Source organism: Ochotona curzoniae, unplaced genomic scaffold (assembly GCF_017591425.1).
Source record: "Ochotona curzoniae isolate NIBS_2020 unplaced genomic scaffold, NIBS_Ocur_1.0 contig_899, whole genome shotgun sequence".
NCBI classification, from domain to species: domain Eukaryota; kingdom Metazoa; phylum Chordata; class Mammalia; order Lagomorpha; family Ochotonidae; genus Ochotona; species Ochotona curzoniae.
The window spans coordinates 373,655-396,812 of NW_024466605.1; the positions used below are offsets into that span (position 1 = coordinate 373,655).

A 23,158-nucleotide genomic window follows, 5' to 3' on the forward strand; every position below is an offset into this window, starting at 1 on the left:
TTGGACATGATCTCTAAGCTATCAACAGATCATACTGTTACTTAATTTGTATAGATATGACATAAACCCAAAGTGTTTATAATATGTAAAAAAAATTGTGTAAGAAGCACATCCACATGTTGAATGGGAAAATAGAACATACCATGTCACCGCCATTCATGCGTGGACCAAGAGTAAGGTTCGCATTGTACCTACAACTCCTCATCCCATGTGCTTGCTGTAAGAGGGAAAGATGGCCTTGCACAGGGAGGGACTGCCTGGCACCCAGGTCCTTCAGTAGGATGTCAAACGGAATTCAGAAGGAAGTCGGAGGATAATGGCAGGCGGGCAGCAAATGTTTGGTGGGAAAAGCAGAGACAGTCCAAAGATGAGTAGACCTGCTTCCAGCGTAGTGACCCTACTGCTGAGCTGTGTTCACCTTGAATTGGGTTCTTTAATGTGAGAGAATTGCGTTCCAACAAAGGGGAAGTGTACTAGGTGGAGATTTCCTGAATCCAGCTACTACCCCTTTGTGTTCCTTCTGTAGCACAGATTTCCTGTCTGAGTGGCGGTCAGCTGCATCATATGTCTGTGAAAGTATTCAAATGAGCTTGTTGGAACTTGCTGGCAATCTAGGGCAGCCTTCGCCCCCTAAGATATCTGAGCCCAATCTAGGCAGAGAGTCTGTTTGTCTTCACAGCAATAGGAACCAGAATCCTACCCAGTCAGGGGTGGGGAGCTTTCCTCCAAAATGGTTATTACTATTCCCTCCTCCCACCCCCAGGTGCTGGTGTGATTTGACAGCCACGAGGCCCCCTCCACTTCCTCTCTCCCTGCAGATAAACGAAGTTTTGTCCCGCTCATGTTCCTCCATACCTGACCCTTCTACACTAACAAAGACTCACAGAGCCCTGCATCACTCCCAGTTATGTGAGCAATGTTAAAAAATACAGTAAAAGAGAAGAGCCATTTGGAGTCTTATCATTAAATCCTTTACAACAAAACGATCAACTGGAAAGCTTGGCCTGCTTTCCCCAGGTTTACTGCATCTCTGGCTGCCTTAGCAGGCCGAGGTTTCCCCACCTCAGATGCTACCTGTGCTTCGCCACCTCAAGGCTACAGGCACAGGTGCCACTGAAACTGGAAGCTGCCAGAATAGTAGTGCAGACTCTCTGAGGAAGACAAGTACCCACTCGTAAAGAACATTAGCCCTATCAAGGGAACTCAACAAAGCAATTTCCTTTCATTTTCTATCCTACATCATCTACACAAAAATCCACAAAATTGGGTCCAGTCTGATAGCCTAGCGGCTAAAGTCCTCGCCTTGAATCTGCCAAGATCCCATGTGAATGCTGGTTCTAACCCGGCAGCCCTGCTTCCCATCCAGCTCCCTGCTTGCAGCCTGGGAAAGCAGTTGAGGATGACTCAAAGCCTTGGGACCCTACATCCATGTGGGAGACCCGGATGAGACTCTGGGTTCCTGGCTTCAGGTCAGCTTAGCTCTGGCCATTACAGTTACTTGGGGAGTGAATTATAAGATAGAAGACCTTCCTTTCTGTCCTTCCTCCTCTCTGTATATCTGACTATCTGACTTTGCAATAAAAATAAGTAAATCTAAAAAAAAAAAAAAAATCCACAAATTGCAATACCCCTTTGGCAGACACTTAGAGTCATAGGTGGCTTAAGAGTAAAATGTAATTGATTCGGGTTTCACTTTTTTAAAAGTATGAACAATGACTCCTTAATATCTTTCCAATGCACCTGACTAAATGTTTAGATAATTGCCCCAAGCACATGATTAAAAAGCACATAAGGGGTCAGCTCTGTGGCATGGTGGGCAAAGCCAATGCTTGTAATGCCAGGTATCCTATATTAATGCCAGTTTGAGGTTTGGCAGCTCTACTTGCAGTCCAGCTCCCTGTTGAGCTAGGAAGGCTTTTGTCATTTACCTTATAAGTGCTGAGTTGCAGATGAAACGCCTAACTGCTAGTTGAGTTGGGCCAGCCCTGGCCATCGTTGCCATCTGGCCATCCACCATCAGTAGATAGAAGATTCTCTGTCTCTGCTTCTTTCTCTCTATACAAATCTAATTCCACCCCTGCCCCCCCACCAAAAAACTTTAAAAAAGACAAATAAGATACTTGTATATATTCAATATATAAACTTAACATTTAACATGCTTGAAGCCCTGAGTCTGAGGAAGACATTTAGACTAGAACATGAAACATAGCACTGAAAACATTTTATTGTAAGTCTTACACGAGTCATAGTGTAGACAGCAAAAGATTTAAGATAGCTGTGATTTGCAATAACCCAGCATTTTATGGTATTCTAGCAAGGTTTCACAAAACTTTACACACTTTAGGACAGTGGCAAATGACTGAATAATTCTATAGTTTTAGCAAGCCACATACTGACAGTCAGATAATGAAAGAGTCCTACATGTGCAGAGAAATCCCCAATAACTTAGCAAGCAAGGAAGACATGAACTCTGCATCAGGGCAGCGAGGATGTCCTATCCCAGCGAAGGCTAGCAAAAACGAAACAGAGAAATTGACAAACACAGGCTGAGCAGTTAGAGGCCAGCCACTTCCCCCTGGATATTCTAAACTATTTCTATCACCTGAGCTAATTTGAGGCTCCTAAGAGACCTTTATGGTCGCTGTAAGGTGAGGGGAGGGGGGACAAGCAGCAAAGCTAGAGCTAAAAATAGAGAAAGTTGCTCTCCTGTGTCCAAAAAAGAAGTTTATGGGTCCCCTTCCACTTTGAGAACCACCCGGGACTCCTGGATGCTGATCCAATGTGTCACTGGAGCATGTGGAAGGCCTTGAGCTGCTTCAGTCCTATGTGGGAGATCCAATAGGAAATGGCTGACCCCAAAATTCAGCACATTCAGATCTCTAAGGATCTTAGCAACATGAATAACCCATACCTATGGTTTACTGTTAAACTTTGTAATGAATATAATAGGTCTGTTGGAACCTAGAAGATGAAGCATCCATGGTTAGAACATGTAGATACTTCTATATTTCACACAGCACTATGAAACCACCTGTAGGATTTTGCACACACTTATAAATTTTAGGTCTCTAGGCTTCGTTCACTAGGATCACACTTGTGAGTAATAACACAATAGCATCATTAGACTTTTGTGACTTTTGGGCATTTGTATCAGCAACAGTTGTTTGATCATTTCATTAGTATAACCTAAAGTTTGTACCACTTCACATCTTGACAGTATCTTTAATATAATCCAAATCGCTTAATCGGTTGTCATCTCTACAAAATGAGAGAAAAATCCCCTGACACTCATATATATATATGAGTAACTAACTCATATATATATATGAGTAACTAACTTTTTTCAGGATTCAATGCCAGTACCAAGCACACGGAGCCTTACAAGACACGGGAAAGCTCATTAATGAAGTCAGTTACCATTGCACAGAAACTGCAGAGAAAGGAGGAAAAAAGCATCCCCCAGGTTAGGAAAGGTTAATGGACTCTCCCCAGCTGGGTGGGGAGTCTGGCCTGGCCAGTTGTTAACTAGCAGCATTTCCCTTTTGTCCTGGAGATCAGTGACCAATGAGAGACAAAATGAGTTTATATCTCCTGCTAGATATTTCTGATAATGCCTGCAGGGATGCAGCCAAGAGACTTTGGCTTAAAGCAAGACAGAACAGGGAAGGGCCAAGGCGAGACTAACTCTCTTGTAGCAGGACCAGGCTGTGGTGTAGAAAAAGATCAGACACTTTCTCGTTAGATTCTTGTGGGGGGTCAAAGGAATAAACCCTGAGAGGGTGCTTGTGGTGGCTGTCTTGTTTCCTATCTGAAATGAGAGGACAGAAACACAAGAGTGCTCACTTCTTACCTCTCCTAAGTTTGAAATGTCTCTTGAGCCTGTAGTGTTCAGGTGGTTCAGGTGTGCACTGAAGCCCACAGGTAAGGTAGGAAGGTGAGGGTGATATTAGATCCACGGTCACTCAGCCTTCCACTCCTTCTGGGATATATCCATCAGGAGATCATGTTCCCATTTCCTGTGCCAGCTACATCTGGGACTCCTGTCTGAGCAACTAGATCCCTACTTGGCCTCTGATAAGAAGTTGTTCTAACCTTGGGTTGACAGCAAGCTTGATTTCAACAATAAATCTTAGCAAAGGTGTTTAGAGCTAGAGCTGACAGGAGCCTGAAAGAGAATTACTAATGGTGGAGAATAAGAGTCTCCTATAAACAGAAGCTAGAGAGAACAGTCCACTTGCTCACCATTCAACGAGATGGTAGGATACTCGGATGCTGGCTGGAGCTAAACTCAAGCTGTACTGGCAAAATCCATGTGACAGCAGCAAAATTGTTGCGGGGAGGAATTCAATGCGAAACATTGCAGCAATCTTATTTCACACAAAAGAATTTTCATCTGAACAACTTTAGTTTGCAAAACAGGATCCATTAAGGAAAAGGGGAGAAAGGGCTCCTGCCGTAGTGACAGGAGCGGGCTCCAAGGAAGGAAACATCTTAGGTATAGTAGAAATGGTGTCTTTAATGCACCCTCTCAGGGGAGTCATTTAAAGGAAAAAGAAGAAGGAGGGGAAAAAAAAAAAACCCAAAACACTTCATTCATAATGGGCATGAGTTGAGCACCTTGTTCAGAATGAAAAACATTGGAATGGTGGGACTGGTAGCTTCCTCCTCCTATTCTGATGATGATAAGAGAAGCGAAGTTGATATGGGGATTCTGTCCTTTGGTTCCCCTTAAAGGGGAGAAGGTGCTTTGCGAAGGGTTAAAAACCATTCAAAGCTTGGTGTTTATAGTTTAGATTGTTATAATCATCTAGCTACATAAATATCTATAAATTATAAAAACTCAATGATTTTATAAAGAGTCAGACAGAATAGTAGTCTGTTAGGATCTCTGGTCCCTGGTGAAGGTGTACATAAAAGGGGTATCAAGTCTAAGATTTCAAAAATGATTCATTGATTTACATATAGAGAAAGTGGATGACAAAGAGACCCCATCATCAGTTGTATACCATAGCCACGCCTGAGTCAAGAAGAAGCCAGGAGTCAGGAGCTTCTTCCGAGTCTCCCACATGGGTGGCAGGGGCCCAAGTACCTGGGCCATCTTCTACTGTTTTTAAAGCTGAATGGGAAGTAGAGCAGCAGGGACTTGAACTGCTGTGCATAGGGAAGCTGGCAGGTGGCAGCTTTGCATGCTATCCCACAACGCTGGTCTCAAGAAAAGCCATTTCATATTTGGAACGTGTGTTTGACTTGTATAGATATGAATCTGTATTTACTATTTTGGTAGGGACCTATTATTGTCACAGCTTCAGAAATGACAACATTGTAAAAGCCATTCTCCAGAAAGTCCCTAGACACGCAATAAGAAAAAAGTGACTTGCAGGCCTTTTTTGGGTCATAATATCAAACTAGCAAAAACAACTTCCCAGCTCATTGCTATGAGATGTAGAAAGATTTTTTTTATAGTTAAGCAAAACTAAACTTCACTGTCTCTGTAAAGAATATACTTTGCAATCTATACTGAAACAACAAGGAGTCAGTCAATTACCTTAGCTAAGAGAAAGAGGGGGGAAAAAAGGCTATTCCTTTCTTCCTCTGGAAAGGGAAAAATCAACTATCACTACAAAATATCTCCCTTCATGCTTATGTTTGTGTTTTAATTTGATGTAACAGGAAGATTCTAGAATGAGCCAGAAGTTTCCAGAGAAGTTTCTCTGTCATCAGGAGGAACATTCTCACCGCAGACTCCCTTCCTTGTCTCCAGGATACACTGTGTGTGGCCCTTGAAATGAAAATGAGACCAATCAAGGAGACACTGATTGGATTTTGAGGAAGTTGAAAGAGTGATGACAAAACACCTCAATGATTTTCTGTTGATTTTGCGTTGATAACACTTAGATGTGTTGACTCTGACAAATTCACGCACGCTTTTAAAGCTTTCATTTTTTAAAAAATGTAACAGCATTTGAAACAAAATATGTGGCACCCATTCTTTATAATAGAAGAGCATGGGAGATGGAATATAGAATAGAATTCAGGAGGAAAAAACCAGAATACACCATTGAAAAGAATAAACAATTGAAAAGCTAGAATAGTAACAGAGAAGGGCAAATTAGAATATAGAATAGAAGAGACTACATACAGATGAGAGGAGACGCGGGCACCGAGCCTGAGCAGGCTGAAGCAGGTGGTTCTCTGCCACAGGGCTTCTGCCCACCTGGACCAGGAGTGGCTGGGATTAGCGCTCTCCTGTTTGAATCACCTTGTTGGGTCCAACATGAGGTGCCTGGGCTCAGTGCAGTGGAAAATGCCATGTGTGTTTGTGACGGAGGTGAAAGAGGAGCCCTCCACCAAAAGAGACCATTAACCATTTAAAGTTAAGGCAACAGAAACTGTTAAATCATGAGGCATTAGATATAGTGCAATGCCAACAGAAAAAGTGGGTGGAAGATGCTGCTGTGTTACTAACTGAAAAGGTTAACCATACCTTTGGGCTCAACTCGGTAGAAACTCCAACAAACAAGCTGACAAAAGATTTAAACATTTTCTACTTTCAGAAGAAATTGAAAATATTTGGGGGGGGGGGGGGGGGGAATATTGAACAAGACTTCAAACTTGCTCCACAGTGTTGGATACCAGCAAAGAAAATAGGAAAATTAAATGGGAATCAAATTTCTGATGAAAATGGACACATTCCTAGCTAAATACCAGTGGAAAAAAGACAACAAGCAGCGTGTGTTCTTGTGTGGTTAATTATGAATTTTGAATCGCCTTGGTGTGAAAGCAACGCCCTGCAGATCCTGGGCCCTTGGAAGTTAGGGCAGTGCCACTAGCAGATCTCAGGACAAACACTGGAGCTCCTAGGAACAAATATCAATGGAAATCTACATGGGTTGGGAAGCAAGAAGCGTCTATTGCATCTTCTTATACTGCAAGGAGTATTTCAGATAGGAAATCTTACATTGAAGCACAGTGATCTATTGTCCTGGTTTAAAAATTGCAGAGAAGGCAAAATGGAAAGAATAGTACGGCATTCGGAGATGTCTGTTAATGTCCACCAGCATCACTTTGGTTTACGCTGGCCAATTCCAGATATACACATGAATTCAAAACCAGTTGTTATCAACTTGAATAAATATGACTGCACAGTTGATACTAGGTATTTGTTTAGTTAATTTTCAAAAATAGATCATCAGAAATTTGGTGGACTCAATAACACTTGATGTATAAAAGGAAATACAATTAAAATTAGCTTTCTTATTATATTTGAATCCTAAATATTCTGTGTTCAAAAAGGTGAAAAGATTGTGAAACATCAATATGTTTTCTAATTTTGGGGGGAAAAAAATGATGTACCAGATGCGAATACCCGTTCAAAATTTTATTTGACATTGACAAATTTTAATCCCTGGACATAAAAATGTAAGTAGCAGTAACTCCGCAAGCTTGTCCAAAGGGTAAATTCTGCTCACTCTAGCTGGGTGATAATTTAAGGACGACAAATGAAAACATCTGAAAATGTTTACTTATAAATAAGCATATACAAAGTCCTAGTTGTGAATGGTACAGTTGTTAAAGTTTTTAAAAAAAAAAAAAAAACACTGAATCCAAACTCTATGACTAGAGAAATTTTCTTAATCTTAGCTTATTTGAAAAATTTGTCTTCAAAATATAATTTTCTAATAAGTTAAAATTCCACAGAATTTTATTTACCAAAAATTTCATTCACTTTTGTAATGGTACTATATAGAGAGGAAGAAATTTTTTAGTTGGGGTTTGCTTAATATCATATAGAATTTTAACTTGTAAATAAGCAAACCTGCAATTATTGATGGATCTTAACATATAGAGAAATTACCAGGACTTCATTTTCCATTGTCTAACCATTCAGAAGTAATAAGGCTAGTTAATGCAACAGCAAATTGCTCAGAATTTTTTTTAGCTTTTCTTCTAAGATAATATATATATTTTTAAACTTCTTCCTTATAATTATACTTTGGATCTTCAATTTCTTCGAAAAATGAAAGATCAAAATCTTCCAGTTTTTTCTTAAGCTTTTTATTTTCATCCTAATAGAAATGTATTACCTTTGAAACTCATGTACATGAAAACACTTTTTATTTGAACTAAAGACATTTAATTATAAGAAAGCCAATGTAATCTAAATAGTAAATGTTATACGTGCAGTATTGTCTTAATATTGTTAATAAGGCGTCACTACAATATGAAAAATGTTCATCACACCGTGGGTATTTTGGTTGAGTTCTTTAAGTTCGTTTACATTTCCTCTTTAGAGATTCTAATTGTTAATGAATGGTGGTCAATTTTCATAAATATATTTATGATCAGGGAACTCTTGGGACTTCTGACTCTCTAAGTTAGGCATCTGGTGGGGACAGAGAATTTGAGCTTTAATGATTATTTAGAATAGCCGATTCCATTTCTGCATCCATGCTGTTTTGTTCGATTACATTGCCTTAAAAGAAGTAAAGCATAATAAAACTTTCAGGGTGATAACATCATCCACAAAAGCTAATTAAGAAAGCATTCAAGTAATAATTTGTAACAATTTAAAAATAAATTTACTGTTTAATAAAAAATACAGGGGAACAGAATAGAATAGGAAAAGAGAATAGGATAGGATGGGATAGGATAGGATGGGATAGGATGATAGAGTAATATAGACTGTATGCTATAGAACAGAACAGAATGGGATATGAAATATAATGGAAAAGAATAGAGTAGAATGAAAAATGGACTACGGCCCGGCGTGATGGCGTAGTGGTTAAGGTCCTCGCCTTGCAGGCCGGGGATCCCATTTGGGCGCCGGTTCTAATCCCGGCAGCTCCACTTCCCATCCAGCTCCCTGCTTGTGGCCTGGGAAAGCAGTCGAGGACAGCCCAAAACTTTGGGACCCTGCGTGTGGGAGACCCAGAAGAAGTTCCTGGATCCTGGCTTCGGATGGGCATAGCATTGGCCTTTGCGCTCACTTGGGGAGTGAATCATTGGACGGAAGATCTTCCTCTCTGCCTCTCCTCCTCTCTGTATATCCGCCTTTCTAATAAAAATTTAAAAAATAAATCTTTAAAAAGAAAAATGGACTAGAACAGGACAGAAATTATAATGGGCTAGAATAGAAAATAGAACAGAGTAGAATACAGTAAAATAGGATAGGATAGGACAGACGGAGTAGAGAATAGAATAGAATAGAATAGAATAGAATAGAATAGAATAGAATAGAATACAACAGAACATAGACTAGAAGACAGAGAGTAGAATACAGTAAAACAGGAAAGGGAAAGGAAGGATAGAATATAAAACTGAACAGAGCGGAAAGGAAACAGGAGGGTCAACCGCACCGCAGCTAGCAGATAGCAGAATGAAGTCTGCTCACCCTGCTCCTAACCCGGGTGGGTCTCAGTTTCGCCCTGAGGTTTTGATGAGTGCAAATGCTGCCATCTCTGCTTTCCACCGTCGTCCATCGGGATAGCCTAGTAAATGGCTGCAAACAAACTCTTAGCAAGCAACTGCTGTCACCTCACTCAGCAGGTGCATCCCACGGCGTCTCTCCCAGCCCCATGCCCCGCAATGGGAGCGCAATGGGAGATGCACTCAACCGGGTGCTGGGGAGGCACCGCTTCCTGGAGGATGACAAGGGAAGAGCTCCCGGGCGGGCGAAGACCGCTGTGCAAGACCAGCTGGATGAGCTGGGAGGTCAATGAGGTCACGAACGACAGGGCTTTCACTCACTTAAGAAAGTGTGGGTGGCAGGTGGAAGGAGGTGGGGGTGGGAGCAGATGGCATGTGGAGGTATGCGGCTCTTGTGTTGAGACAGATCAGTTTCCTCACACCTAGAAGAGCACAACAGGACCCCTTCCACTTCTGTGGCCCCTGACCACCTCTGGGACTCTGCCTCCCGTAGATGCCCCTGCTGAGCTGCGAGTTCCTGAGGAGTTACCGAGAGCAGCGCCTGGCACACCTGCTCCTGAGCTGTATTACCATGGGCTACGTCTGGCAGGAAGGAGAGGTGCAGCCCCCAGAGGTAAGGTGTGTCATCTGGCAGGGCACTGGCACCTGCAGCTGTGTTGTGCTTGGTCCTGGAATCTTGCAAAACTGGTGCTTTGCTCAGTTCTTGCTGGTTGTCCACTGGAAAGGAGCAGAAAGACTCCATTGTAATGAAGAACTCTGTTCCCTGCCAGGAAGGCCAATTTTCATTTCAACTGGCAGCCATTTCTCCATTTATTATTACTTTTTTAAGAGAGGGTTTTTTTATGTTTATTTGATAGGCAGAGTTGCAGAGAGAAGGAGAGACACAAAGAGGGATAGTGCATTTACTGTTTAACTCCCCAAACGCCTACAATGGCTGGAGCTATGCTCATCCGAAACCAGGAGCCAGCAGCTTCTTCTGGGTCTCGCCCATGGGTGCAGGGGGCCCAAGCACTTGAGCCATCCTCTGCTGCTTTCCCAAGGCCATCAGCGTGGTGCTCGATGGAAAGTGGAGCATCCAGAACATGAACTGTTGCCTGTATTAGATGCTGGTGCTGCAGGTGCAGGCTTAGCCTGACACACCACTACTCTAGCCCTATTAACTAGGGTTTGGAGCTTTAGTTAGGCTTTCTCTGGCATCATTTTCCATGAATAAAAAGGTGGATTCTGAAACATGGATTTCTCTACAGGTTCCTAGTCAGAAAGTCATAAAGTGGCCAACAGCACATTATTTCCACTTTATAGACAACAGACGAGCACAAAAGTTAAATTCCTCGGCCACAGTCAGAGGGCAGATGGAGGGGACAGCCAGATTTACAATGCAACCCTCCCAACTTCATAAACATAGCTTTCTCTCCAGAGAAGAGCACACTAGTATTTGCAACATTGATCTTTTTTTTTTTCCCCCAACACTGCTTTTCCTTTTAGCCAGTTGTCTCAACCATACTTCAAAATCTCTCTAGGACCCGTGCATCACGTTGCTTTGTGCCTAGGATCCAGCCGAGCTCTGTGTCCCATTTAGTAAATTGTTTATCAGTATCCCTTTCCTGTAAGCGAAGGTGTGCCCTGTTTTAGGACACTCATTGTGTTTGCTGAGTCAATGCTCCCTCCTGTGCTCTTCTGGTAAACGTTTCTGTCTCTAGGAAAAGGAAAGCGCAGAGCTGCCTTGGCATCTGCTGTGTCAGTCCTGCCACCCGGGTGTCTGATGTCACCAAGACTGGTACCCAGCTCCACACGTGTGTGTGTTCCTGTACCATCTGCCCTCCAACTGTTCCAAGCAAGGAGTGAAAAGGGTGACGGGAGGGGTGGCCTCCTGCTATGTCCAGGCTATTCTAGGCTGGCTGCCCATGGAAGCTCTGTGCCTTTCCACCTGCGCTTACCTGTGCCATACCCCGCCCTTCACACAGATTCAAATGGTCTCTTCCTTCCATCTTTTCTCCATGTCCTGCCTTTGGAGGAAAGCTTGTCTTGGGCTCCAATTTCAAAACTTTTTAAAGTATTTCCATGTTTTCCAAACTAAACATCTAAGGGAAAACAAAGGCAGAAGTAAAGCTTTCTTAGCAGGTATTTCTCTCTTGAGGAAAAACGAAAAGGCACATAAATGAATGGGTGAAGGGATGACAGACAGTGGGAGGAAGGCATTTTATTTTAATCTATTTTATTCCATTATTATGATGATTATTATAATTTTGGCATTGATGTTAGCTCAGCCTTGACCATGAGTAGAGATTCCATGGGTCCAAATATTTTTGGGGGGGACCGTGGGCAGGTAAGGCTTATTGGAGGAATCCTCAGATCGAAGAAGGTGACTCCATGTGTGATGGGGTAGCTTGCTGAAAGTGGTTGTTGAGTTTGATGGATGAAGTGGCTGACTGAGAGGGTCTATCTTCCTCCTTCCTCTCTCGGGTGCTCTGGTCTCCGTGATTGACACATAATTGTACACACAGAGAGAGTTATTGATATTTATAAATTTCCATCCAGCACAGCTACGACACCACTTCTCATGCCTTTACCCCACATCACAATGCCTCAGCACTTCATTCTAGCTCCATGCTCCATGCAGACCCTGGGAAACAGTAGGCAATCATTCAAATAGTTGGGTCCCTGCTTCTCATGTAAAAGACTCAAATTGTGATCTTAGCTCCCTGCTTTGATCCTGGCCCAGACTCAACCCTTGACACCATTTGAGGCAGGGGGCAGGCGGTGGTGAGGGGGTTACTCACAGATTTCACACTTTTATTGCTCCAAAGCATAAACTTACATTTTACATTTTATTTTCCACAAGCAGTTCGAAACACTAAGCTTGGCATACCTTTCAATACTTTTCCCCCCAGCAAGTTAAACTTACCTTTAAGTTCCATTTTCTCCAAGGATTTTTAAAACACCTTGGTAAGTATGTGTGGACAGACTGTTAATTTCTATCGTCGGTCTACTCAGTCACAAGTTGATCTCAAACGTTTTGGTAATGCCTTACTTTGCATGGTCATTCTCCAAGGTTTATTGCACATTCTATGTGTGTGTAAGTACTTTCCAGAATTGTCACTTCCACCCAACCTGCAGTGCACACTCATCAATTACAATTCTACTGAGTTGGTGACAGCAAGGCTTGTGTGATGTGTGCGAAGGTGGGACCCTTCTGGTGATGGAAGAAGCTTTCCGCCAGAGATTTCTGAGCTAAAAAACATCCATGACCATTGGTTTCCCCGGTAGATGCTAAGTGCCTGAGCTTCTTTCTGAAAGGTGCTGCCCAGAAATCTGGCCCTTCCGTTTGTCGAAGTCTCCAGCATCTTGGGGCTCCCTCCTATTCTGGTCCACTCGGACTTGGTGTTGACGAACTGGACGAAGAGGAATCCAGAGGGGTAAGGAAAGCAGAAAAGGCTGCATGTGCACACCAACTGCAGCTCAGCTCTTCCTGCAGCAAAGACCCAAGACTTTCCAGCTAGTGACTGTCAGAAAATATTCATAGTTATTGCCTGTTTATGGTTCCAAAGAAAGAGATGAACTTAAACACAGGCTCAAAAAACAGGCCCAGGAGTGTCCATCCTGTATCTAAACTCATGCAAGTTGGTCTTTCTCATTTGCTCCACATCACAGCTGACTTTCAAGCTGCTGTATGATCAGGCTGCATTCACATTTTTGATCAGCAGGTTGTTTATGCCCACCGGGTTCTCCATACAAATCAGCCTAGGACAGGGACGAATGTAAGTGATCATTATATTGTGGCCCAAACAGGTTATTGGGCTATGATGGATGAGAGGTGCTCCAGAGCTGTCAGGTTGGAAAGTTAGTTAATCATGTCATCTCTTCCACCTAGTTAACACCACCTCTCATCTTTACATTGGGTTGGGAATTAAATCCTTGGTTTGTAGCAGAAGAGTGTGGGTTTTTGATAGGAAAGGCAGTAAATAGAATGAAATGGAAGTGGCAAGCTGTTGCGTTTCCCTTGGTCTCCATTGTCACAGCTGAGTTCAGTCAAGGCCGTGAGCGCAGGATACAGTGAAGAGCAGAAGGGTTGTAGGAACTCCAGAGCATGTGATGGGAATTCGTATTTAATTGGACAGCTTGGATTTCAGGGCTAACCAACACACCCCTGGGAAGAAGAAAGATGGGGGTCAGCTCATCTCTCGGATTCCTCTGAGCTCTGAAATTTTGTTTTCTGAATTGTTCACTGTGTTCTTTGTCACAAAATTGAAGACTACGAATCTGCCAATGAATTTGGAGGGAAAGCAGTTATACATATAACTGCATACATTATTCTGATCATGTCCTTTTTTTTAAAAAAAAATATTTTATTTGAGAGGCAAGTTTTCCACAAACTGGTTCATTCCCCAGGTGGCAGAAACGGGTGGGCTAAGCTGAAGCCAAGAGCCTGGAACTTCCTCCAGGTCTCCCATGTGGGCTCAGGGGCCCAAGCACTTGGGCCTTCTTCCCTGCTCTTCCAGGCACAAATAGCAAGAAGCTGAACTGGAAGCGAAGCAACTAGGATGCAAACCAGTGAGCTTATGGGATGCTGGTGTTACAGCAACTTAACCTGCTGCACCAGAGTCCCAGCCCCTCTGCCCAAGTGTTTGAATGGTGACTAAATTGGATTCATGATTCAATGAGGAGAAGGGAAGAAGCAAAAGAGGAGAGGGACATGGCTATACCGAGCAGGCAACATAGGAAGTGCAGCAACAAGGGAGTTTCCTGGTATGTGAGTGTACACTCTAGTTGGATTCCAGAGATGGATGTGGTCCTGGGTCTCGCCAGTTGCTTTTTCTGGATAGTCACACTTTGGATTCTTTTACATATGCCTTGTACAGAGTAAGAGCTTGAAAGCGTGTTAGAGGAACGAAATGTTTAACCTCAGCCACAGGCCGCATACTCCGGCTTTGGCTCACTGTGGGATGTTTGGCCCATGGGCCCATCATATGTGTGACATCTCGATGTGTGTGATGTGGCTGATGAATGTGCTTTGTACGAGTGTGCTTGTGTGTCCCTGTGCATGCAACCCTAGGGGTAGACCTGCTGTACAAGCTCAATCGGTCTTGTGTTTTCTTTTTCTCTTTGCGGTTGTCAACAACTGGAATTTGGATAGACCCCTGGAAATGAGGTAAGTTCTCAAAATTCCTTTCCTCGGCTAAGAACACATGCCAACTGTATTGGTCTTCATGATACTGCAAGAGGGTAGAATTCATTAAAAATTTAAGTTGTGACTTAAGAGCCTGAACCCTCACATATCTTTTAGTCCATCTTCTATGCACATTTTAACGTAGGCTTCCTTATGTGCAATAGAATATCAGCTATATAAAAATGCATGCAGAATAGAAGGGACAGTCCACACGTTATCAGTGGTGGCTTCTGCCTTGCAGAAAGGAAGGGGTGGCTTTTCCTTTTATATGTTTCCCTGTCAGTATGTAATAAAGCAAGAAAAGTATTTCACAAGAGAACATGAAAACCTGGCCACGTCTCTAAGGCTCTCTGAAGCCTGCCTATCTGGAAGAGACATCTCCTCTCCTGCCATGTCTGTGAGCAGGCACACGGCAGGCAGCGGCCACAGAGCATCCCCAGAGATGCCCACTTACCTGTTACTGCGAGAAGTTCAAAGGCAGAATAGGGAGTTAGAAAAGGCTGCTGTGGGTATAAGGAGCCAGGAGTCGTAGGAAACCTAAGACAAATGGTACCTCCTTGAGCAAATGAGACTGGTGGTCAGGGAACGCAGTTGATCCCATCCTCCCCTTGTCCCAGATAACCCCGTGAGAAGCTAGGACCCTCCAAGCAGCATGTCCTCAGTGTGCAGCACGAGACCGTGTGGTCATCACCTGTCCCCGCGGGTGAGATCAACACTACTGCTCAGCCGTCATGCCCCCAAGTGGCCGACATGACGGAAGGAGTCACTAGGACTTGGACAAGCCCAGCAGTACTGTCCATGAAAAATGAAGCCTGGGGCAGCGTGGAGTAGGGCTTCACTTTCCAGAAAGAGGCCCAGAAAATGTTAAACAGCAAGCCTGGGACCTGCTGCTGGCTGGCCCTTCAACTGGAGGGCTCTGTAACTTCTGCCAAGGGTGTTGTGCTGGACTGCAGCACTGGTCCGTTGGGCAGCCAGCAACACCTCTTGCTGAGCCCCACCCACCATGCTTTGGCTACAGGCAGGGACCAGAGGACCAGAAGCACCGTTCTGGACTCTCTGGGCGTTCATGGCAAGGAGTTGGCCAGGGACTGCTCTGCTCTGTGTTGTGTGAGCTCTGGCAAAGCTGGAAGTGCATCCTCAGGGCTGTGTTAGCACCAATCAGCAGTGTTACCCGATGGTTACTTACGGATGTCTAGCCAGCTCAAGCTGCTGGGCAGTCATGGCAGTCACCAGAGGGCTAACTTTGTGACCATCTTCCTGCCTTAGGAACTTGGAGACCATTGTCTCATTCCCCGGGGGAGAGAGCCTGCGTGGTTTTGTCCTGGTGACGGCTTTGGTGGAGAAGGCAGCGGTGCCCGGGATAATGGTATCTTTTTTTAAAAAAAAAAAAATCTCTCTATTTATTTGAAAGTAAGAGCCACTGAAGCTACTGAAGCACAAGAGAGACACAGAGAAAAAAAATCTCTGTCTACCGGTTCATGCCCCAAATGGCTGTCACAGCTGGAACTGGGCCAGACCACAGCCAGATGTTAGGAGCTTCTTCTGGATCTCTCACGTGGGTGCACGGCCAGCACTTGGGCCGTCCTCCACTGCTTTCCCAGGCACAGTAGCATGTGGCTGGATCCGTGAAGTCTCTGAGACTCGAATTGGCATCCATACGGGATGTTCCTGCTACACGCAGCTACTGGCCCCCAGGATAACAGTATCTTTACTTCACAGCCTGTTTCGTTTTTGCATGAGAATCAGTCTGAGCTGCGATCCCTCTGTCTCCCTTTGCCCACAGTCCACTTCCCCCACAGAGGTGTTCATGGCTCCCTTTTCTCCTTTGCCAGTGACTGAGACAAGAGCCCTACATTGCAGCCCACAATATCAGCGCCTCTGTCTTGACTCATGGGGCTTGGAACTCGCCATGTGCATTCAAAAAATGGACTGGGTCTAGGCAGTGGGAAATCAAGCCAAACAGCACGAGCAGTCCCAGCCCCAGCAGAAGCTCTCGCTCCAATGCAGGAACTCAGATTAACATCGGGCAATAAGGGAACCAACGAGGATGTGACTGGCGCCAACTCTACCTCAAGGCTCAGCTAGGGCCTCCTGTGGGGAAAGCAGAGTCACATGAGCTATCTATCCTCAGGAGCAGGGTTGGGGAGAGAAGAGAAAGAGGAGGCTAGGAAACGAAGACGGGGAGGAAGGAGTGAGGAAGAGACAGGGAAGGGGGAGAAAAGAGAAGAAAGAAGGGGGAGGAAGTTAAGAGAGGAAAGGAAAGATGTAAAGAGAAAATGAGATAGGAAGAAAGAAGTGAAGGGAGGGAGGGAGGAAGGGAGGGCGGGAGAAAGGGGAAGCAAGGGGGGGAGGAGAGGAGGAAGAAAGAAAGGAGGGATGGGGGAAGAAGGGAGGAAGGAAAGAAAATAAAGGACGAAAGAAAGAATGGGGAGGGAGGAAGGCAGGGATTGAGCAAGGTGGGGGGGGAGGAAAGAATGAAGGATGGGAGGGAGGGGAGGAAACCTACTTGGCAGGACCAGAGGGAAATAAATGAAAAACATTTAGAGGTGCAGGGCTTAGCGCTTGAGGATTGCACATTTGAACTCAGCCAGGGGGTTTCAGGTACCAGACAAGCCAAATGGGAGGCCAGGAAGTGGAGCTGAAGGCCAGCTTGGACCCTGGCTCACCTCCTTTCCTGTTGAGCTCAGGCCAGATCCGACAGCAGGCCAGGGCAGCCTGTCACCGCCACCAGGAAGCTGCCGTGATTGCTCCGGTTCCCCCACCATTGAGGCTAGTCATCAGTTCCCATAGGCGAGAGACAACTCTGAAGATGAGGAGCAAAAGCTGCCTCGGCTCCGTGGGAGCTGGTGGGAGCTGTGGCCTCGGGGGAAGTGGGAGGGACTGCGAAGGGTTTCAAAGTTTGACCAAGTCTATGTGACCTAACATGGGATACATCCAGAGCAAGGACAAAGTGAGGGACACGAAGTGGGCACCAGTAGAAGGATCCAGAAAAGCTCACCCAGGGGTGTAAGAGGGAGGGCCCCAGAGAGCTCCTGGCAGCCCCTACCTACAACCCACCCCAGGACCCTGGAGAAGGCTGGTAAGTTGTGGGCACGTGGTCTGCTCTCCAGGCACTCATCCAGGCTCTGAACGCCGGCTCACCGCCCCACCACGACACCCTGCTTCAGGCCCTGCAGCGGCTGAGACGCTCCATCCAGGACATGACCAGAACCTTGGGACAAATGCACGGTACGATGGGCCAGCTGGTCCACCAGATGGCGCTGCTGCATCGCCTTAGAGACAGGAGGGCTCAGGTGCCGCTGATTTTGTGATTTTGCCCTTTGCACTGTCCGTGGTTGGCACAGTTCCTCTTTTTGGTGGTCACACGTAGATTTCATTTATTTGTTTCCTTGTCAGTTTTCAGTCTTGCCTGAGACTTGCGAGGAGTGCAGGGGTCCATAGTAATAGCAAAATCGGGCCGGGAACGGAGCCTGTGTTAGCAACTGTGGCTTTTATTCTGTTCTCTGGACTGGTTTCCACAATGGCTGACCTTGACTTTAAGGCTTCCCTAACGAATCATGCAATAGATGTTAGCAGGAATGTGGCTCACACTCGTGGGCTTGGTTAGAGCTTACTGTGGTCCTGTCTTCTGTCTCTTGTGTCTGGGAGGGTCAACTTTCTCTGTCAGAGGAGTCTAAAGAGTTTACCTGGCATGTGCGTGCAGAAGCGTGGGACCGGGGTGTGATGCATTAACCAGGAAGGCAGAGTGAGGGCTTGCGTCTTCCCCATCCGCTGAGACACCCACCCCATATGGCTCCTCCTGGGTGTGAGTCTCAGCTCCTCTTCCAATTTCAGTTTCCCGCTGTTGTGCACCCTCCTGGGAGGCAGCAGGCTTGTGCTCGGATGATTCAATCTCCGTCAAACATAAGGGAAGCTTCTATTTAATTTCTGGCTGCTATTCATTTTGGCAGTGAATGAACTAAGGGGAGTTCTTTCTGTCTCCCTGCCTCAATCTCCCTGTCTCTGCCTTTCAAGTAAATATAAATACATATACGTTTGAAAATAAGAAAAAGCACCCGGCGTTGTGGTGTAGTGGATAAAGTCACCACCCACAGAACTTATATGGGTGTGGGTTCGAGTCCTGGTTGCTCCACTTCCAATGCAGCCCCCTGCTAATGGCCTTGGAAGGTGGAACAGAAGATGATTGGGCCCCTGAACCCACATACCGGGAGGGAGCTCCTGGCTCCTGCCCCAGCCCTGATCGCTGTAACCATCCGGCATTTAGGAGCATTCTTTTTGTGTGTCTCTGCCTCTTTTCCTGTGTCTCTGATTCAAACAAACAAACAAATAAAAACAGTAAAGAGCAGAAGCTATGTCTCCATTTCCCTATGTCCTGCTCCAGGGAAAGCAGGAGGGGTCAGCATGGGTAACGGCTCTGCAGGAGGTTTGCCCCCTCGTGCTCTAGGCAGTTTTGTATCCCAGGCTCTCTGCATCAGGGAAGGCCTGTCTGAGGTCACACAGTGTGTGTGCATCCAGTCTCCTGGCTCCCCGCTTTTGTATTTGTGTTTCCTCCCCTTTCCTTGACTGTAACCTCACAGTGCTTGTCATCACAGCACACAGGCCTCTAGCCCAGTAATATCCCCTAGCTTGGTGAGATGCATTTTAACCCTGTCCATGGCTCCTTGGTGACTCCACACTGCTGGCAGAGGCTGTCCAGGTCACACAGGGAGTGCTAGCAAGCTATGCAAGGATAGAGGCGACTCCCCCATATCGCAGGACACCGATTCAAGAGCTCTCATGGAACTCAGCCTGGACTGACAGCCAGAGGCACGAGTGAGCCCCCACTCAGCCCCAGCACTGCTCTGAGCATCCGCTGCACGTGCTCTGGGCATCCAGAAGGTCCGAGGTCTCCACAGAAAGAGACAGGACAGACAGAGAGAGGTTTCCCATACGCCTGTTCAGGCTCCAGATGGCTGCACCTGCTGAGGCTGGGCCACACTGAAGTCAAGAGCCAGGGGCTTCTTCCCGGTCTCTCAAGCAGGGGACCAAAGCATCCTCCATCATTTTCTGGGTGCATTAGCAGGGAGCTGGATCAGAAGTGGAGCAACGGGACTTAAAGTGGTGCCCATGAGGGATGCTGGCATCACAGGCAGCAGCTTTACGTGCTACACCACAGTACTGGCCTCACTTTTTTTTTTCCTTTGGCAAAGCAGATAATGTGGCCAACTGTGCTTTCCGAAGGCAGTCACAACCACCCCCTCCAACCCATTGACCCCACACTGCTGTGCCGTCCCACACACCCCTCCCCAGCGTCATGAGCAAAATAACCTTCCCTTCTCTCTGATGCCTCGGAGAAGCCCCACTGCGAGGAAAGGCAGAGGAGTATCCCCACAAAGCCCCCCATCTCCCTTATCTTGCGCAGAGCACTGGCCAGGAGCACAGAATCGCTGCTGTACACCAAAGGGTTTTGAATGAGCCGTGATACAGCCGTGGTACACACAAAGTTCTGAGAGAAGCTGTGCTGGAAGCCACAGGGGCTGGCAGTGACTTGATGACTTTCTCCTGCTGGACCGCCTTCCTCTGCTTTCATTTCATCAAGGAATCGCTTCTATTTTTCTAATTAAAAAAAAATCAAAATGCTTTATTAAAATATAATGAAAAGCTACATCTATAAAGTGAACCGTAACACTGATTAGCCCTAAAGAGTGTGGATATGGATGGCTTGTTTTCATTTGTTGTTGTTGTTTTTACAATTTTTACATTTGACATCATATTATGTTAAGGCAAACATATGATATCTGGCCTTTTGGGATTGGCTCATTTCCCTTAACATAATGGTCTCCAACTGGACCCATCTGGCCACCCAAACAAATGTTCAAGGAATTGCTTCTTTCAGAACGCAAGTTCAGCAAGAGTTGTGCTTATACGCCCTCCTTCCACGAATGCCCCCTTGCACAGGCATGGAGGAGAGAAAACACACCTGTGTTGAATTCTGACGTGAGACCCAAGTCAGCAGGAGCGCGTGCGGCTTCCCCCAGCACAGTGCATGGCTCACAGCCGACGGTAAACAGACCCTCTGTGTGTGCACGCTGAGTCCCCGTACGGTGTGGCCAGAATCCCTAAGAGTGCTGCTGAGAATCCCTACCTGCCACCCTCGAGCTGCGTGTCTCCGCTGCTCGCCTGCACACTGAGTGTCGCAGCCACCTTCGCCTCCGTGCTCTGCACAGCACCAAACTCGGCGGGTGCTCTCTTACTGCTGCAACGCTGTTGTCAGCCTTGCAGCCATTTTTGATGAACAGCACGCATATTTAGTTTTTTTTTTTTTAAAAAAAGATTTATTTTATTTTTGTTGGAAAGGCAGACTTACAGAGAGAAGAAGAGACAAAGGTTTTTTTATCCATTTGTTCACTCCCCAAATGACTGCAATGGCCAGAGCTGAGCTGATCTGCAGCCAGGAGCCAGGAACTTCTTCTGGGTCTCCTACGCGGGTGCAGGGTCCCAAGGCTTTGGGCCGTCCTCGACTGCTTTCCCAGGCCACAAGCAGGGAACTAGATGGAGAGTGGAGCAGCCAGGATACGAAGCAGTGCCCAAATGGGATGCCAGTGCTTCAGTCAGAGGATTAGTCAACTGAGCCATCACACTGACTCCACACATTTAACTCCTGTGCTTAAGATATCATTTTCTTTACAACTTATGTATTTTTTTTTCAAAACATCTCAGATGTCTTTGCTTTTATTTTCTTCTGAATCCAAAGGATTTCCAGCTTTCTGCTTGAACTATTGGCACTTCTAAGATTTTCTTTCAATAATTACAAGGAGTCAGGCTTCTCATCATTTGGTGGGCATGTTTCTTACAGAGAGAGTTGGGGGTACACTGCGCTGTGAACTTCTGCTAACTATTTTCTCCCAACCAGTTCATCCGATTGTGTTGGAGGAATTTTCCAGCTTAACTGGTGAGTTTATTTTGTCTACAACGAACTGGAAAACACTTAACAGTGAAATTTTTCTCTGGTAAATTCCATATGGTTACAAACTCATATTAGCATTTTCTTTCTTTAAAAAAAAAATGATTTACCTATTTGTATTGAAAAGTCAAATATACAGAGAGGACGAGAGACAGAGAGGAAGAGTTTCCGTCCGATGATTCACTCCCCAAGTAACTGCAACGGCTGGTGCTGAGGCAATCAGAAGCCAGGAGCCAGGAGCCTCTTCCGGGTCTCCCATGCGGGTGCAAGGTCCCAAAGCTTTTGGACATCCTTGACTGCTTTCCCAGGCCACAAGCAAGGAGCTGGATGGGAAGTAGGGCTGTCAGGATTAGAATCGGCACCCATACAGGATCCTGGCATGTGCAAGGCGAGGATTTTAGCTGCTAGGCCACCCGCACTGGGCCCATTAGCATGATGTAATGTTAGTGTTGCCCAGGGATTAACCCTGCAATCTAAATGCTTACGTTAAGCTATTAAGTCATCTCCAACTATACTGCATCTGGGCATGGACTCTGGGAACACACAGACACAGATGATCAAGTTTCAAGACATTATGGAAGTTTGTGTATCTGTGGAAAAGTTCTGAGTGAGATGGGAAGTATGTAAATTGTGAAGCATCGGGGCTGACAGCGTAGTGTGGAAAGCTAACCAGCGTGTGGGAACACTGTATGTCTGCATCTCAAAAGAAAAAAATTATTTTTACAAATGATCCCTGTTGTTCTTCTTCTCTGTTGCCGTATAAATAACTTTCTAATAAAAATAAATAAATCTTCAAAAGGGGGGAGTGGCGCAGTAGCCTAGCAGCTGAAGTCCTCGCCCTGCAATTGCCAGGATCCCGTAGGAGCACTAGTTCTTATCGTTATAACCCCGCTTCCCATCCAGCTCCCTGCTTGTGGCCTGGGAAAGCAGCTGAGGATGGCCCAAAGCCTTGGGACCCTACACATGGGAGACCTGGCAGAGGTTCCTGGCTCCTGGTTTTGGATTGGTTCAGCTCTGGCCATTGCGGTCACTTGGAGAGTGAATCAATGGTAGTAGGCTAGTCCTCCAGCTTCCAATGCCAGCCTCCCACATGGATGCTAGCTGATCCACTTTTCATTCAGCTGCCTGCTTACTGCCTGGGAAAGCAGAGGAGGATGACCCAAGTCCTTGCGACTCTGAATCCACATGGGCAACCTGCAAGAAGCTCCTGGCTTCTGTCTTGGACTGGCCCAGTTCGAGCCTTTACAGCCATGTGGGGAGATAACCAGCAGGTGGAAGATCTCTATAACTCTGCTTTTCAAATAAATGAAATTAATATTTTTAAGTCAAAATGACGGAGAGAAGAAGACAGGTTCATGTACAGGTTCATGTCCCACACGTTCACAGCAGTGAGGGCTGGCTATGTCAAAGCCAGAAGCCAGAAACTCTATCCCGGTCTCCCACGTGGTCGGCAGGAACTCACGTGCATGCTAACTCTTTTTTTCTTTAAGATTTATTTATTTATTGCAAAGTCAGATATACAGAGAGGAGGAGAGACAGAGAGGAAGATCTTCCATCCGATGATTCACTCCCCAAGTGAGCGCAACGGCCGATGCTATGCCGATCCGAAGCCAGGATCCAGG

The 23,158-nt window shown here is 45.7% G+C and overlaps 1 protein-coding gene and 1 pseudogene across 1 annotated transcript in view; both read left to right on the plus strand.

Annotated features, from left to right (window-relative positions):
* The window catches only part of IDO2 (indoleamine 2,3-dioxygenase 2), a 72,745-nt gene that overhangs the window by 32,652 nt on the left and 16,935 nt on the right, over window positions 1-23,158 (plus strand). Inside the window, exons 3-7 of the mRNA XM_040994161.1 lie at window positions 9,920-10,039; window positions 12,724-12,842; window positions 14,561-14,575; window positions 15,860-15,959; window positions 17,704-17,821. Coding sequence (XP_040850095.1) covers window positions 9,920-10,039; window positions 12,724-12,842; window positions 14,561-14,575; window positions 15,860-15,959; window positions 17,704-17,821 — 472 coding nt within the window. The remainder of the gene's footprint in view (window positions 1-9,919; window positions 10,040-12,723; window positions 12,843-14,560; window positions 14,576-15,859; window positions 15,960-17,703; window positions 17,822-23,158) is intronic.
* LOC121165560 lies at window positions 6,275-7,220 on the plus strand (annotated as a pseudogene).